This window comes from Nasonia vitripennis, assembly GCF_009193385.2.
Source record: "Nasonia vitripennis strain AsymCx chromosome 1 unlocalized genomic scaffold, Nvit_psr_1.1 chr1_random0002, whole genome shotgun sequence".
In the NCBI taxonomy this organism is placed as follows: Eukaryota; Metazoa; Arthropoda; class Insecta; order Hymenoptera; family Pteromalidae; genus Nasonia; species Nasonia vitripennis.
This window is the reverse complement of record NW_022279588.1, coordinates 3,194,000-3,210,284: the sequence shown is the minus strand read 5'-3', so window position 1 is coordinate 3,210,284 and position 16,285 is coordinate 3,194,000. Positions and strand designations below refer to the sequence as shown.

Genomic DNA, 16,285 nt, shown 5'->3' with positions numbered 1-16,285 from the left:
GACTGCCTGAAATCAACAAGGCTCTCGTAGGTATGAGTCGTGTATGTGTACAGTGTTGCATGTGATTGAGCGCGTTAGTGTGGTAGTCATTCTTCTATCCAGAACATTCCGCCCGCTTTCGCCAGATTATGGCAAACGATCTTCTTCATCAATTGGCAAAATGCTGATCTTCGAAATTGACCGTGTAAAACACGAAGTCGCCGTCTGAACTTGAACTACACGGATGAGCCCGTCATCTCCAGAGTGTACTTGCGTTATACGGGCCAAGAGCCACTTGCATGGTGGCTGTTGATTCTTGCGGATGACGCATAGATCCCCAACTTTAACGTTGGGTTGAGTGGTACGCCACTTTGGTCGGTGTTGTAGCTCATGCAGGTACTCGGAAGACCACCGGCTCCAAAAGTGCTCATACATTTGGCGAATCAGCTGCCAGCGATTGAATCGAGATGTGCTAACATCAAGCGTGGATGGCTCTGGCACAGTTAACGTAGGTGTCCCGATAAGAAAGTGTGCCGGTGTCAAGGCAGACAAATCTGTAGGATCATCGGAGAGTGGTTGCAGTGGCCTCGAGCTCAGACACGACTCAATTTGAGTGAGGAGCGTGGTCATCTCTTCGAAAGTGAGTAAGGATTTGCCGATCACTCGTTTCAAATGGGACTTAACAGATTTTAATAGCAGCCTCCCATATGCCGCTGAAGTGAGGAGCTGCTGGTGGGTTAAACTTCCAACAGGTCCTGTCGTTAGCCAGTGTTCGTCCGATCTCGTCGCTTTGGGTTGTGGCTTGCTGAAAGAGAGCACGTAGTTCTTTATCGGCCCCGATGAAATTTGTGCCACAATCACTGACAAGGGTCGCAAATTCCACCACGAGCGACGAATCGTCGGTAAGCGTTGAAAAAGTCAGCTCGAGTATCCTGAAGCGACTTCTAGATGTACCGCGCGTGCCGAAAGACTGCAATATGTCCTTATAAGATTTGGTACCACGACCCTTGGACAAACGGAGATTTATCGGACCTGCATAGTCGATCCCAGAGTGCAAAAATGGGCGCAACTGTTGCACTCGTGTATACGGCAGGTCTCCCATCAACTGTGTAGTGGGATTGGTACGTTGTCGCCAACAACGGAGACACCTGAATATAACAGACTTGACTAATTGACCCTGTAAAATCTAAAAACGCTGTCGTATGTAGCTAAGTATTAACTGCGTTCCACCGTGCATGGTCTTGGTGTGAGCGTCGTGTACCAGTAGATATGTGAGATATGACTCGCGCGGCAGTATCATAGGGTGTCTTTTGTCTGGGTCGAGTAACGAGTATCTGAGTCGTCCCCCGACTCGAAGTACTCCACTATTGTCGAGAGCAGGGTTAAGACCAATAAGGTGACTCTTATTTGGAACAAATTTTCCTTGTGAGAGGCACTTGATTTCTTCCGCGAAAAAGCGAGCTTGAACATGGCGAACCCAGAAGAGAAGAGCTTCGTTGAGGTAAGATGAGGTTAGCTTACCCAATCTTCCTACATCTGGGAATCGCAAGCACTTGATGAAGTGCAGTCAGTAAGTGATAATTCGTAGTAGCTTGTTGATGCCACTGTACCGAGTGAGCAACTCAAACTCGGGCTCCGGCGTCCTAGTGATTAGGCACGGCGTGGATCTTTATTCTGGACACTCCACGTCGTGTAGCTCTGTAAATGTTGTCGGCCATGGGCGGTCGTGGTTGGTGAGGAAGGAAGGGCTGCTGAACCAGAGTCCCGGCTCGGCGATCTCTCTCGGTAAGACGCCACGTGATGCGAGGTCGGCAGGGTTCTCCTTTTCGGACACATGATGTCAAAAGGTGCTCGGTAATGTGGTCTGAATCTCGGAGACGCGATTCGCAACGTAAGTTTTCCAGGCGGTGGGATGTTGTACGATCCACGAGAGTGCGACTTTGGAATTTGACCAAAGATGGCATTCAGCACTTTTCAAGGACAACGTTTCTTGGACTCGACTGGTAAGACACACAAGAAGTAGCGCGCCACATAAATTCACGTGTGGCAGACACTTGCTTTAGCGGTGCGACTGTTGACTTGGAGACTATAAGGACCGACTCCGTCTTCCCCTCGTGATTCAAGGTCCGTAAGTAGAGACACGCTGCATAAGCACGGTCGGACACATCTGAGAATCCGTGCAATTCCAGTAACGGTACGTCGTCAGACAAGCCGATCCATCGGGGGAGTGAGATTCGGCCCAGTTGCGCCAACTGGTCGATTAGAAAGTCCCATCTTCGCCGTAGTCGACTAGACAGCTCATCGTCCCACTGCAAGCCGGCGTTTCACAGAGACTGCATGCAGATTTTGAAGCTTACAGTGATTGGCAAGATCCACCCCAGTGGGTTGTAAAATTGTGCATTAAAAAGGCACTCTCTTACTGTGGAACATCCTCCAAGAGCGAAGGATGATTGGCTGTCCACTTACTCAATGGAAAGTCGCCCGCCTTGAGGAGCTCGACTAGTTCTTTTTTTAGCTGGTTGGCCTTTTCAACGGTATCAGCGCCTGCAAGTACGTCATCTACATAGACGTTATGCAGTAGTAAGGGGACGGCGTGAGGGTATCGCTCGCCTTCGTCAGTGGCAAGTTGCCTTAGTGTCCTGTTAAACTATTAAGGTGAGCAGGCAAGTCCGTAGGTAACCGTTTTCAGTTCGAAAGCGGCTATCGGCTGGTCTTTGGATGGTCGCCATAGAATTCGCTGAAGCTTTTGATCCTCCTTGTCGATCAGAATTTGCCGGAACATATTTTCTATGTCAGCGGAAAAGACGTAGTGAAATGTACGCCATCGTAGCAAAACGTCGAAGATGTCTAGATGTATTTTCGGACCTACGTGGAGGTACTCATTGATAGAGAGACCATTCTTCAGTTTTACGGACCCATTGAATGCAACTTTCAACTTTTCTGACTCTCCGTAGACTTTGGTGATGGCTTGGTGTGGCAGATAAGAAATGCGTAGTTTACGCTCTTCCCCATCCGCCGTCGCTGGCTGCATATGACCGAGTGATAGATAACACCGGCACACAAAATAAAAAAGTTGTCTGCGCGAGAAATCAGACCTATCTATCTTTATGTTTTTCGTGTCGCTGAATTCGAATATAAGGTCAGTTTGGCCCCATCACGTCAGGGTCAAGGTCAGTTCAAGGTCAAACTGAGAAGAAACAGTTTAAACCGATTAAAATGTCATATCAAAACTTTCCAAAAATGGAAAAAGATACCGAAAAATTGTAAAAAATCTTATTTAATCACATAATATCTTCCTTGCGTACAGAGAAAAGTTGCTTTCGTTTATATTTTTTTCTTATTTTGCTTTTTTTCCACTAGCTTAGTAACTCTCGATGTCTTTCTTTCTTTTTTCTCTTGTAACGAACTCTTTTTACTTCAAATGATCTATGCAATGGGTTTCTTTTTCTCTTTTTGTTATTTGTTTTAATGTCTCTCTTCAGTGTCCAGCAAAAATCTGCCATCATGTTGACATTCCATCTTCCTTGGTATCGATTCTCCACTACAATTATATCTTGATGAAATCGTTCTCTCTGTTCTTCACTGACATCTCCTAGATTAAGAGGGAAGTAATCAAGATGGGAATGTAAGAAATGCATTTTATAACTCATCAAGCAACCCAAATTTTTGAAATTCTCCAACTTTTGTTCAACTTCTTTATTTTTGTGATAAATGTTTCGTCTTCAAATAGAGTACTAATTTGAGGACCATCAAAAATACCTTCTTTTAATTTAGCTTCACTTGTTGCGGGAAACTTTTCTCCCAAATACTGGAAACAAACGCCATCTTTATCCAGAGCTTTGACGAACTGCTTCATGAGGCCAAGTTTGATATGAAGTGGTGGTAGCAGATAGTTTGATGGGTCAATCAATGGCGTACGTATAATGTTCCTCGATCCTGGTTCAAAATGTGTTCTAGTTGGCCATACTTTCTTAACATAGTTATTTACCCTGTCTCTACTATCCCATAAACACAAGAAGCAGGGATTTTTAGTAAAAGCTTATTGTTGTCCTAAGATCATGGTTGCAATTTTAAGATCACCACAAATTTTCCATTGATGTTCCAAGTACTTTATTTTTTCCAATACAATTTCTAAATTTTCATAAGTCTCTTTCAGCTTAGTCGAGTGAGCTATGGGAATGGATGCAAACCTGTTTCCGTTATGAAGCAGAACAGCTTTCAGACTTCGTTTTGACGAATCAATAAAAAGTCTCCATTCCTCGTCTTTATACGTATTCGGTTTTATTGCATCGACTAAACCTTTAACATCTATACAATATACCAACGAATTCTCTTCATCGTTCGTAAAAAAATTCCTAAATTCTTTTTCTCTATCTCGATAAAAAGAGGCCGTTGTTCCTTTTGCTAACAGATTTTTCGTTTTAAGAACTGACGCTAGATATTCTCCTCCATCTTTAGGTAATCCTAAATTTCGAATAAGATCACTTAACTCTTCTTGGTTAAAGGTTTCTGGAGCTTTTCTTGTACTAGCTGGCAGGTATTCTTCGTTTGAGGATTCTTCGTCAGATTCTTCTTCAACCTCAGAACCTTCTTCGTTACAGGATTCATCAACTTGCATTTCTTCTACTTCGCCCGAGCGTTTCACATCCATGGGTTCGATACTAACAGTTTTATCCCTGACTTCTATTCTCACAGGTTTCACCACTGAAGAAACGTCTGCGTATACAATTTTAGATTTAGTAGCCGTGTTAAAACCTTTGGTATTAGTCATACAAAAATAGCAGTCATTTTGACACGTTGGAGAAGACCATATCATTGGTTTTGTAAATTTCAAGTTCCTTTCTGTTTTATCTCTTTACCAGCGTGTTACCATCGTATAACATCTACTGCAAACTTTTTGTGGCACCCAGTTTACATTTTGATTGGCTACTTCAATACCAAAGCATTCACTGTAAATCAACTTAAACTTTTCAGATAATGACCTCATGTTTTTTTCTGATACATATTCTCCACACACAAAACAAACCAAATTACAACTTTTATTACATTCATGTGAATGATTTCAAAAATTGTTTGATTGTTTGATTGATTCAAAGATTGTGAGTGATTCAAAAATTTGGGTTGCTTGATGAGTTATAAAATGCATTTCATACATTCCCATCTTGATTACTTCCCTCTTAATCTAGGAGATGTCAGTGAAGAACAGAGAGAACGATTTCATCAAGATATAAGTGTAATGGAGAATCGATACCAAGGAAGATGGAATGTCAACATGATGGCAGATTTTTGCTGGACACTGAAGAGAGACATTAAAACAAATAACAAAAAGAGAAAATGAAACCCATTGCATAGGTCATTTGAAGTAAAAAGAGTTCGTTACAAGAGAAAAAAGGAGTAAAGAAAGACATCGAGAGTTACTAAGCTAGTGGAAAAAAAGCAAAATAAGAAAAAAATATAAACGAAAGCAACTTTTATCTGAACACAAGGAAGATATTATGTGATTAAATAAGATTTTTTACAATTTTTTGGTATCTTTTTTCATTTTTGGAAAGTTTTGATATGACATTTTAATCGGTTTAAACTGTTTCTTCTCAGTTTGACCTTGAACTGACCTTGACCCTGACGTGATGGGGCCAAACTGATTCCGGATTTGGATTCAGCGACCAAAAAAACATAAATGTATGTGTTTATTTGAATATTATACTTTCCTTCTGAATCCCTCTTATACGTGGAAAGGAAGTAGCGTTCACACTCTTCTTCTTCAGCAGTGAGGGGCGAAGGTCTACTTGTCTGGATTTCTTCTTGAGTCAGGAATCTTTCGAGGATCGATGATAGATCTGGATCCACAAGACATTGTAGACTAGTAATAGGTGGGAAGGCGCCTCCCGCCCTTTTTGGTGAGATTTAGATACGCACGCGCGATTAGTCCTTGCTTCTCGACTTGTTTCGCTATCATGTCGTCCATTGCTGTACTATAGTATTGAATGATAGAGCACTCGTGATAGCACACCATGTAGATTAGAGTGCGTTGATTATGAATTTCAGGATTTGCGTAAAAGTAGGCAGCAAGACAGCTGCTCCGAAATGCGAGAGCTCTTAACAATATCGGGCTTCATTCAATCCGGTGCGATTTGGATTGCAAGCGAGCAGGTAGACCGCGATATAAACAAATACTCGGCATTCTCTTGCGAGCCGACAACACGTAGAATTAAAAAATTAGGAAATAAGATTTTAATAAAACTTTAATTTCATCACTATTGCACAAATCTGATGTATCTTTGTATTATGATTCTTATTTCTTCTTAAAAATTTACGAAATTCTTAAAAGAATTGTCAAATGTTTGTAGCTTACAAAAGTTTCACCATATATTCTCATAAATATATACGTTAGTGAATGTAGTAAAATCAGTTTTGAAAAGGTCAAGCATTAAAGATCAGCAGGTAAGCTAGAATTAATCATAACTAATAAGTATGAAAAATAAGATGGTTGCACTTTTCGAAATTATTATTTTAACTCACACTTGCCGTCCCGTCGTCTTATGGTTTATCGATGAAACACTCAAATTATTGGTTTTACGGTGTGTCTAAATCTTTTAAATGATACAAATTAAAATTAGGACATTTTTTATTATAATCTAAGCTACAATATAAGTTTATTGTAAAGAATAGAATTTTAATATTGCGTAATCGGCTAAATTTTTCTTGTAGCGACTAAACCTCATTAAACAATCGAGTATTTTTTAGTCAATATGCACGTATGATGCGTATGACGATTAGTAAATATTATGCACATGGTAGACTACAATACCACGGGACGGCAAGTGTTAGTTAAAATAATAATTTCGTACAGTGCAACCATCTTATTTTTCATACATATTAGTTACGATTAATTCTAGCTAACCTGCTGATCTTTAATGCTTGACCTTTTCAAAACTGATTTCACTAACGTATATATTTATGAGAATATATGGAGAAGCTTTTGTAAGCTACAAACATTTGACCATTCTTTTAAGAATTTCGTAAATTTTTAAGAAGAAATAAGAATTATAATACAAAGATACATCAGATTTGTGAGGATGGAGCTATAACTTATAGTTGCCAACATTTTACCTTGTAAAAGGTATTTTTTCAAACCGATTTCACACCCGTTTAATAAGATTAACCAAAATTCTAAAGAAATAGCTTCGACGCAAACGACGTGTCGAGAGAATGCTACTGCAACTGCTTACTTATTAAAGAGCTGTTTCCTCTGTCCTTGTGCATCGCGTTCTCATGTCGCAGCCAGCATATCCTGGAGCGATTGACCAGTATCCAATTTTTAGCCGATCGATGTGAGCCAAAGGTTCCGAGACGTTCCCAGTTGATATAGAGTACGATGCTGTATTTACTCTGTACTAAACATTCACACGTCGTGTATGATATATTTACGCAAGAGCTTGCATCGCGTCCTGGCTGGCGCTCTCGGCGCTTATTAGACACATTATAATTCTTGTCGAGCGGTACACTATCGGAAGCACGAGGGCTCTTCAGTAAACGTATAACCACGCACACAAACTGATTTAAGAGAATTCGATTATATAGCGAGTCTTCATACCCGTACACCGACAAGCTCCGATACACTGCACTGTTTTAGGCTATGTTTTATGTTTACACCGTTACACGAGTCCCGATGCACGCTGCTGCCGCGTAAGCCTCTTTCAGCTGCATATAGTCACACACTGATCCACGATCACAAACGGCAACTTCTAGCCTAGAAAATCTAATCCTCGTCTCTCACATATTCTTTATGATAATGCTTAGGTGACCTTACTCAACAACTTCTTACTTTTTTATATGTGTAAATAGAAACAGCTTACTAACCTTATAACCTATTATCATGACACATCTTGTATTGTTGTACTTAAAAAGATGAGAATCGCACATGACCAAAATTTTAAGAAATCATCGCAAATTAATTTTTTATCATAATTATTTTGCTAGAAGAGAAATGTTTGAAGCAAAATATTATGATCATTAGAAAGTTCTCATTAAAATCTTTAAGATACATTACCCGAACATAAGCATCTAAGACATATCAGACAAGAAATGATTGGGGACAATAAAACGCATTTACGTTATTTAGCAAATTCAAAGTATTATAGGGTCACGCTGTTCCCCGACAGCACAGCGTATAAAAACTTATACTTGCCATCGGGGCGCTACCGCGTCCCTTGATATTATAACTAATATAAAATGATGAAATTAAAATCATCAAATTATATTAAAATATTTCAAATCCGTGCTACAACGCACCCCAATGGCACGTATGTAATTTATATTATTTTTATTTAAAAAAAAAACAATTTCGAATATAATACTTTTATAAAATTGATAATAAAATAAAATTCATCAAATCAATTTTACAGAAAGTCAGCGAGCGAGAAGAACTTGAGTGTTATCTCCAGACCAGAGTGACACCTGAGTCAATGATGACAACTATGTTGACGTCGGAGGATGGTTGGAACGCAGTAAACAACTACGTAAGGACTATCCTCAAGAAGGTTAGAAATGACGAAGAGAAAAGAAGGCAAAGACAAGGCGAAACACCGGAATAAAAATGTAGCTAGACGAAGGTCACTGAGCCGTGTCGGGATTGAGGCTGTCCAGAGGATGGCCAGACGATGCCGCACGAAGCAGACGATCGGATGATGCGGAAAGATGCGGAAAGACGCCCGGACGACGCAGAAAAAAGAAACGTAATGACGACCACATCAATTAGAAGAGGGCGTAGAAGCCTTTCGCCCCCCCCCCCCCCCCCGCGAAGCACTACTCGACGGTCGTACCGCGGAGAACAAGGGCACAGAAGATGGAGCTAGGTGCGCCTTTACCGAGGGTCGATAAAAGCAATGAGGGCGTTCCTTGGTACAGATGGGTGTTTTTTATCTAGCCGTAAAAAGGATGGATTCAGTCGGTGTAAATCCGACACACGGCTGACATTGCGGATGGAGCTGTTTCGACGACCCCATAAACAAAGTCACGCTATGGTCTTTTTAAGATTTTTCCTAACACCTCTTCTCCGAGAATATAAAAAAAAAAAAAAAAACGCTATGTTGGTGAAATCCTATGCACGAAAGCTGTCAACAGTTTATAGGAGAAGTGCATTGTGGGTCGCTTCTGCCTACCGAACAGTATCAGAAGATGCAGTGTGCGTTATTTCAAGTATGCCGCCTATTGACCTCCTATCAACAGAACGAAAGAATATATACGAAGAAAACTGGCGTGGTGACAATACTCAAGAGGAAGTTAGGAAATCCGCAAAGGAACAAACCCTAGCTGAGTGGCAAAGACGATGGGACTCCAGTGGAAATGGGCGTTGGACGTACTGCCTTATACCATGTATTGTTGGCTGGACCAATAGACGATACGGGGAACTAGCTTACGCAGTTTTTGAGCGGACATGGGTGCTTTCGAGCCTACCTACACTGCTTCAAGATAGAGGATAATCCAAATTGCCCAGTATGTTTGGAAACAAACGAAGATGCGGAACATGTCTTCTGCAACTGTTCGCGATACGAAATGGAACGAGAGGGACTCGAGCGGTACCTTCAGGCTAGGGTGACCCCTGAGTCAATGATAACAGCTATACTAACGTCGAAAGATGGCTGATGCGCAGTAAACAACTACGTAAGGACTATTATCAAGAAGGTTAGAAATGACGAAGAGAATAGAAGGAAAAGACAAGGCAAAGCAGTTGAGTAAAACTGTTGCTAGACAAAGGTTACTAGGTAGTAGATAATAAACGCTCCTCGGAATGATGCAGAGAAACGTCGGCCACAGAGTTGAGCTCTCACTTCCCTGCCTGATGCAGAGGAACGTAGGTGTCGGGGTTGAGTCTGTCCAGAGGATGACCGGTCGATGCTGCTCGAAGTAGACGACTGGACGATGCGGAATGAAGAAGACGGGTTTGATCCTGAACCCCTAATCACCTTGGTGGATGGGGGGTGTACATAAATGTCAAACTTCAAAGGAGAAGCCAAAAAAAGCTAGTTAACGGGCCCCACGGAAGTATTGTTCAACGATAGTACCTGTGGGGATCTGGTGTCAGAGGGCCACTGATGCAGAGCTTGCTCTGCTTACGCCACACATAAAAAAAAAAAACTTAACTCTGAACACCTCCAAATTCGTTTCTACGAAGTTTTAGCAAAATTGAAAATTTTACTTTTAAAAAGCTTTCTCTAGGAGGAAGCAATAAAAGTCGAACAGCGTTGCGCATTTGAAAACCACCATTTCCATGCTATCAAGTTCCATACATTCTCCCAACACATCATTAGGACAGAAAACAAAGTCATTGTGCATCGATATCTGGAATTTTCACAATAATGTGTAGCTCTTAAGAGATGCATTTTCCACTTAAACCATCTAAGGTCTGTTTTTGTCAAATTTTTAAAATTTTCCGATGAAAGTACACTGAAGGTCGTGTGTGTGTGTGTTTTTTTTGTGGCGTAGGCAGAGCACGCTCTGCGCAAGTAGCTGCCGATACCGGATTTCCACAGGCACCATTGTTCAATAATACTTCCGTGGGGCCATTTTATTAGTCTAGTTAACTTTTATAGTTTGTCATTTTAGTACATCTCCTGTTTACCAAAGTGATTAGAGGTTCAGGATCAAACTCATCTGCTTTATCTGCATTGTCCAGACGTCTGCTTTTTGCAGCATTTTCCAGTCGTCATTTTCGTACAGTATCGTCTGGTCATCTTCTATATAGACTCAACCCCGAAATCTAAGTTTCTCTGCATCAGTCCAAGGAGCATCCATTCTGGAATTTGAGCTTTGTCACTTTCTTCTCACTTCTTTGTCTTTCCAAACCTTCTGCAGGATGGCCGCAGCATAAATTTTTCTCGTAAATATTTACCATTAATAGCGTAATAAGATAAATAGACCATAAATCAACGTTCATCAGACAGTTTGAGAATGTTCATTAATAAGTATTAAATAAAATCAAAACTAAAATGAGAGTTGAACTTACTTGTTTTTGTGGAATAATTATTTGGGTCGACAATGCGTCTCCAGTATTAGGAATCGGATGGTCTAATAGACAAATACAACGAATTACTTGTCCAACTTTTCTTACTAAATCTGGTACATAAGTTGGATCGCAAAATATTTGTTTGCATAATGCAGTTTCATTAGCTGAACGTACCCCAATTACTTTTCCATCTTGTTTTACTATCTCATCGACAGGTTTATCCAACATGTATGTACCTCCATAAATAGCACTCAGTCGAGCAAACCCTTGTGGAAGCTCACCTAAGCCATACATTGGATAAAGATATGGAGATTTACCATAACGTGCTAAACTGTCGCTATACAGTTTTATTCGTCTAATAGTAATTACTGCACTGTCAGAAATATATTCATCATTTCTGTAACATAATATTAAAAAAATTTTTAATTAAAACTAAAAAAATAATAATATTTCATTTTTTCATGTACTTAAAGATGAATGACAAAGATATTGTTAGGAAAAGTATTGTGAAATATCGCACAAATGTCAAAATAGTGAAGAGCTACAAGAAAAAACGAGTTATATACTGGATTAAAGTAGAAATAAAATATAAAATAGGAAATTAAAATAGTAACGTACTTAATGGAAAAACCATCCAAGCAAATCTGTTTTAAATTTTTTAGATGGAATACGGCCTTTGCATAGGCAAGTTTGGGATAGAATTGGTTTCTGATCGCATAACTTTTGGCAGCCTAACCTCACTTACCTAAAGGATATATTACACTGATAAATTTTGTTATCTTTAATCTCATGTACAACGATGTGTGTCGCAGCCGCTTTCGATTTCGCGATAATAATTGAGATTGCTGACGATGCTTTGGACATCGTCTCAAGTAAAAATAAGAGCTCCGTGACGTTACAGAGTCGCGCGACAGTTCTGCGACAGCCTAGCGTTTTCTTTTCAATATGTCCGATACCTGAACCGTCACTAACTTCTTCGAAGAGTCTTGAGAAGTTACGTTAAGTAATATAGTAACAGCCGATTGACGAATCAGAGCCTCGACCGCTCTACGTGATTAGACTGTGCAGACTATGAGAGGCTCACATCGGCGCGATTTTGGAAGGGGTAGAGTTTTTTAAGCGCAAGCAGGCTTTCGACCGAAAAAAGCATTCTTGGACTAAACCTCGAAGTACTCGTATGTGCTTTGGGCTAGCAGCGAGTGGTAGTTCCTATCTGAGGAAACAGGAAGCTGAGGAGAAAGAGAGAATTCAGTTGAACGTCGTTAAGATGTAGCGACACCAAGGCGAGGCTAGCAAAAGTGTATGCTAAAGAGCAATAGTGCGTCGTTAATCACTAAAGCTTTGGCGGTGTAGAGAAGCTAGAAAATAAAAAAGAGAAACCTCTCTGCGAAAAATAATAAAACTGACCGTTATCGAAAGTTAGTGTTGATAAACCAAACTTTTAACGCAGCGTTCAAACTCCATTCATAATAGAAACGACATAAAAGGAAAAAGAGTATAGTAGGTTTAGCTTGAATTATGTTAAAACTGCAAGTAACGTATATGTGTTTGAAAATTTAAAGAGTATTCATATAAATAAAGTGAATCTACTAAATTCATTATTTATTAATTTATTTATTTACCAAAAATATAAAAGAAGAATGACCATAGAAATAGAACAACGACCCTCTTTCGTATAAAAAACCGCTGTCAATTTGGCACGTAGCTTTCTCCAACAAAATGTATAGTTCTAATGGATAAAATATTGTCTAATATACAGTATATTAATGATTGTTAAAATACTTTCAATCTTAATTATTTTACTAAAGAAGCACCCGTCACAATATCAAATCATATAATTTCCATGAAAAAATTTAAACCTCAATAATTTAAATACCGTAAAACCTTATAAACTCATGCATTTTCTCAAAACATTCTGAACTTTCGTTAGCGAGTTATAAGATTTAACAAAAATAGTAATTTTCAGTTATACAGGGTATACAGGGTGAAAGACAAAGAACTTGAATCCAAATGTCTTTTAAACTAAACGGTTTAATAAGCTGCAAAAAAACTTAGCCGAAGTGATCGAAAGATCTATCTTTTCCCAAAATTTCAACTTAATTAAATCTTCTTATTCCCGTAATCGTACGACATCGAAAACCTATTTTTTTGGTTTTCGATTTTTAGCTCAAAAACTAGTCGCCAAAACGGGTTTAAATTTTCACAGCAAATAGATATTATCGTTTTTTTATTGTCATACATTTTTTCAAAACATTTGACAATTTAGTTTTGGAGATATTTAATTTTTTTTAATTACCTTTTTTATCATAACAATTGAACGGGACAGTCAATCTGGAAAAACTTGCGGGTAAAAACAGTAAATTTTATGCTCTTTTAGATACACTATTGTTGAATATATTGTATAAATCATATCATCAAAAAAAAGCAAAAATATTTTTTTTAAATCTAAAACTGGCTATAATATGGTCATTAAATGGTCAGAAGCATACAAAAATTTTTTCCCAAATTCAGAAACAGAAAACATACATGCATGTCAAATTTTATTATCATCGGTCGCCTGATTCCAGAATCATAACGGTATACGTACACACACAAACACCGTGCGTGGATGCCGGTAGCCCGTATGTGGCGCGTCCCTTGGGTGGCGAATAGGGGAATGCTCATCGGCGGCTCGAGGTCTCCTCAACCGGCCGAAGGATAAAGCAGAAATAAAATATGCTCCGCGGACCAAACAGGCTAGGGGAAGAAACCCTGAAGATAAATCAAACATAGATAGTGAGTTAACAACATTACTACCCTAAGTGGGTCAAGTCACAGAGCTCAGTCCAGCCGTCGATTCCGATCAGATGAAAGGCCCGGTGGTCGGCGCTGGCCCCCTGGAGTTGGGGGGGGGGGGGGGGCTAAACTCACTTAGGAGCCGCAGAGGTCGGTCACCTAACCCCTGCTGCATGTAGATACGTAGGTTATATGGAAATGGAGGTCGATGCAGACAGGGATAAGAGAGCTGTTTGCATAACGCAAAAAAATGCGCATTTGGACCGCCTTAGCACGCAGAATCGAGGAATTGATAGACTATGTCAGGGACAGTTACAATGTGCACAAACAAATTAAAGACCTTGCCCGAATCATAAGAGAAAGCTATAAGAACAATTTAGACATCTGTTAAATCGGCTAGTACAGGATGCTATAAGAAGAAAACCGGTACTGATAGGAGGCGATTTTAGTAGTAGTAGCAAAGCAAAAGGAAGAGGAGACGGAAATCGCTAACGAGGCAGTAGGTATAATTCACGATTGGCTAAAGCAGACTGGACTTAAGGTGGCTAGCCATAAAACGGAGGCTCTACTTACATCTAGTAGGAAGATAATGGAGACAATAACACTGACAGTGGACGGACATGAAATAGACTCCTAGCCGACCATTAAGTACCTGGGAATCACCATGGACGCTAGACTAACGTTCACATGTGTGTGTGTGTGTGTGTGTGTATATCCTCTTTTATATTAAATTGTGCCTGGTAGTCTCCGGCAAATTTTAAAAGCGAACAAGATCCGCTAGTTCAAAAAATGATATCGCACTTAGATCCGGAAGATGCAGCGTAATTTATCCGTGGCACAGCTACATCTCGTCCCTCCTCGGTAGCGGGCGCTTATCCGGACGATACACAGTCGGGGCCACCTACGCCGAAACCGGTGATAAAAACGGAATGGGACCAGTTCGCGCAAAAATATGAATAAGCGAACCGCAATTTACCACACCTATTATGACTTTTAGCGCAATCAGATCTCCGAATTTAACTAATACATACACTACATCCGTGTATCAGGGCAGTGCCTTTACATTTCCGAATACAATAACTACTAACGCAGTCGCACTATACCACAAAAATTTACCACATCAACAACACATCATATGAGCGCCACACAAAAACACTTTACACACGGCATACCTCTCTCAAACTATGAAATTCAATCGCCCTTCATTCTAATTTCCAGTGTTTAGAAAATACGGCAGCCTCACACGACAGAGACAAACGCACTAAGCATTTCTACTCATATTCCGCAAACGGCTTGGCAAAGCAATCAATTGGGGGGCTCGCGCCAGGCGAATTATTTCCACCTAATCAATGATTGGCAAAGTAATCAAATTATACATACTACACGCAATACATAATTGTATCTTTCTGTATCAAAATGCGACTTTCACGACTGTCTCGACACACGCTGATATTTACACGATAAATCGGTAAAACTCGAATGCAAACAGAGACATGAGAATAACTTGGGAGAATAACACGGCACAACCATTTTTATACACACCGGAATATTCACCCGAATAACAATTAAATAATACAAACACAATGACAACAAACAGAAATAACGCCGAACCAAATTTAACACAATATACGGATAGTAGAAACCTCGGATCACATCAAAGTTCAAACAATAACATAAATTTCACACCCTTTAATATGCAAGGAAGCTCACACGGACAGGACATGCGTGGTATATATAACTTACAACAAAGCGGAATACCCGTAAACCGAATAATAAATCCGAAACAGGTCTTATTTAATGCCCCTATAGACAATTGTCAGCGTACAAGGGGCTTGACCCTTTCACAGACCTTAAATCTGATACCGAGCTTTGATGAATCTCCGGAGGAATTAAATATGTTCTGTATGGCGATTAGACAAGTTCGCGCGAATTTTGGCCCTGATTCAGACAAATATATTTTTATGTCATTGGCTAGCAAATTATCAGGTAAAGCTTCGGACAGCTTTGCAGCGCGATTAATAAACTATAGCTCCATACATGATTTCTTGTCAGATTTAATTTTGCAATATAGCAATATTGGTCTTGCGGATGAAATTATGAGTGAATTGAAATTAATTACTTAAATGCCAGGTGAGAAGGCAGGAGATTATGGAATTAGAAAGAGGAGCTTTAAAAATTAGAGGTTTAAAAATAAAGCTTTATACACAATGGTTTATGCTGAACAATAACAATAATTCTACAACCCTCAGTATAGATCAGACTTGGTCTGATTACAAGTTATCCCCGTAATAAATCAATGCAGACTCAAGGTGCGATATTACTCAATAATAAACGGATTTAAACAATAATAATTCGAACTTGTATCCTTGGTCAATCGACAATAGATTTGAAGACACGATAACAACCGATTATGGACTCGAAGACAAGATAACGGGATTCTACTTAAAATCAACAAACGCGAAACAATAAGCCGCGCTTTCGTGACTCTAAAACTTGTTAATCGACTTGCCCAAAATGGCGTCGGCG

The 16,285-nt window shown here is 39.7% G+C and overlaps 1 protein-coding gene across 2 annotated transcripts in view; it reads right to left on the bottom strand.

The window, feature by feature from the left end:
• LOC100117809 (rab GDP dissociation inhibitor beta) overlaps positions 1-16,285 on the bottom strand; it is a 139,690-nt gene that overhangs the window by 38,248 nt on the left and 85,157 nt on the right. For both annotated transcript variants that reach the window (XM_031924854.2, XM_031924885.2), the window contains one exon: positions 10,985-11,381. In XM_031924854.2, the coding sequence (XP_031780714.1) occupies positions 10,985-11,381 (397 nt within the window). The remainder of the gene's footprint in view (positions 1-10,984; positions 11,382-16,285) is intronic.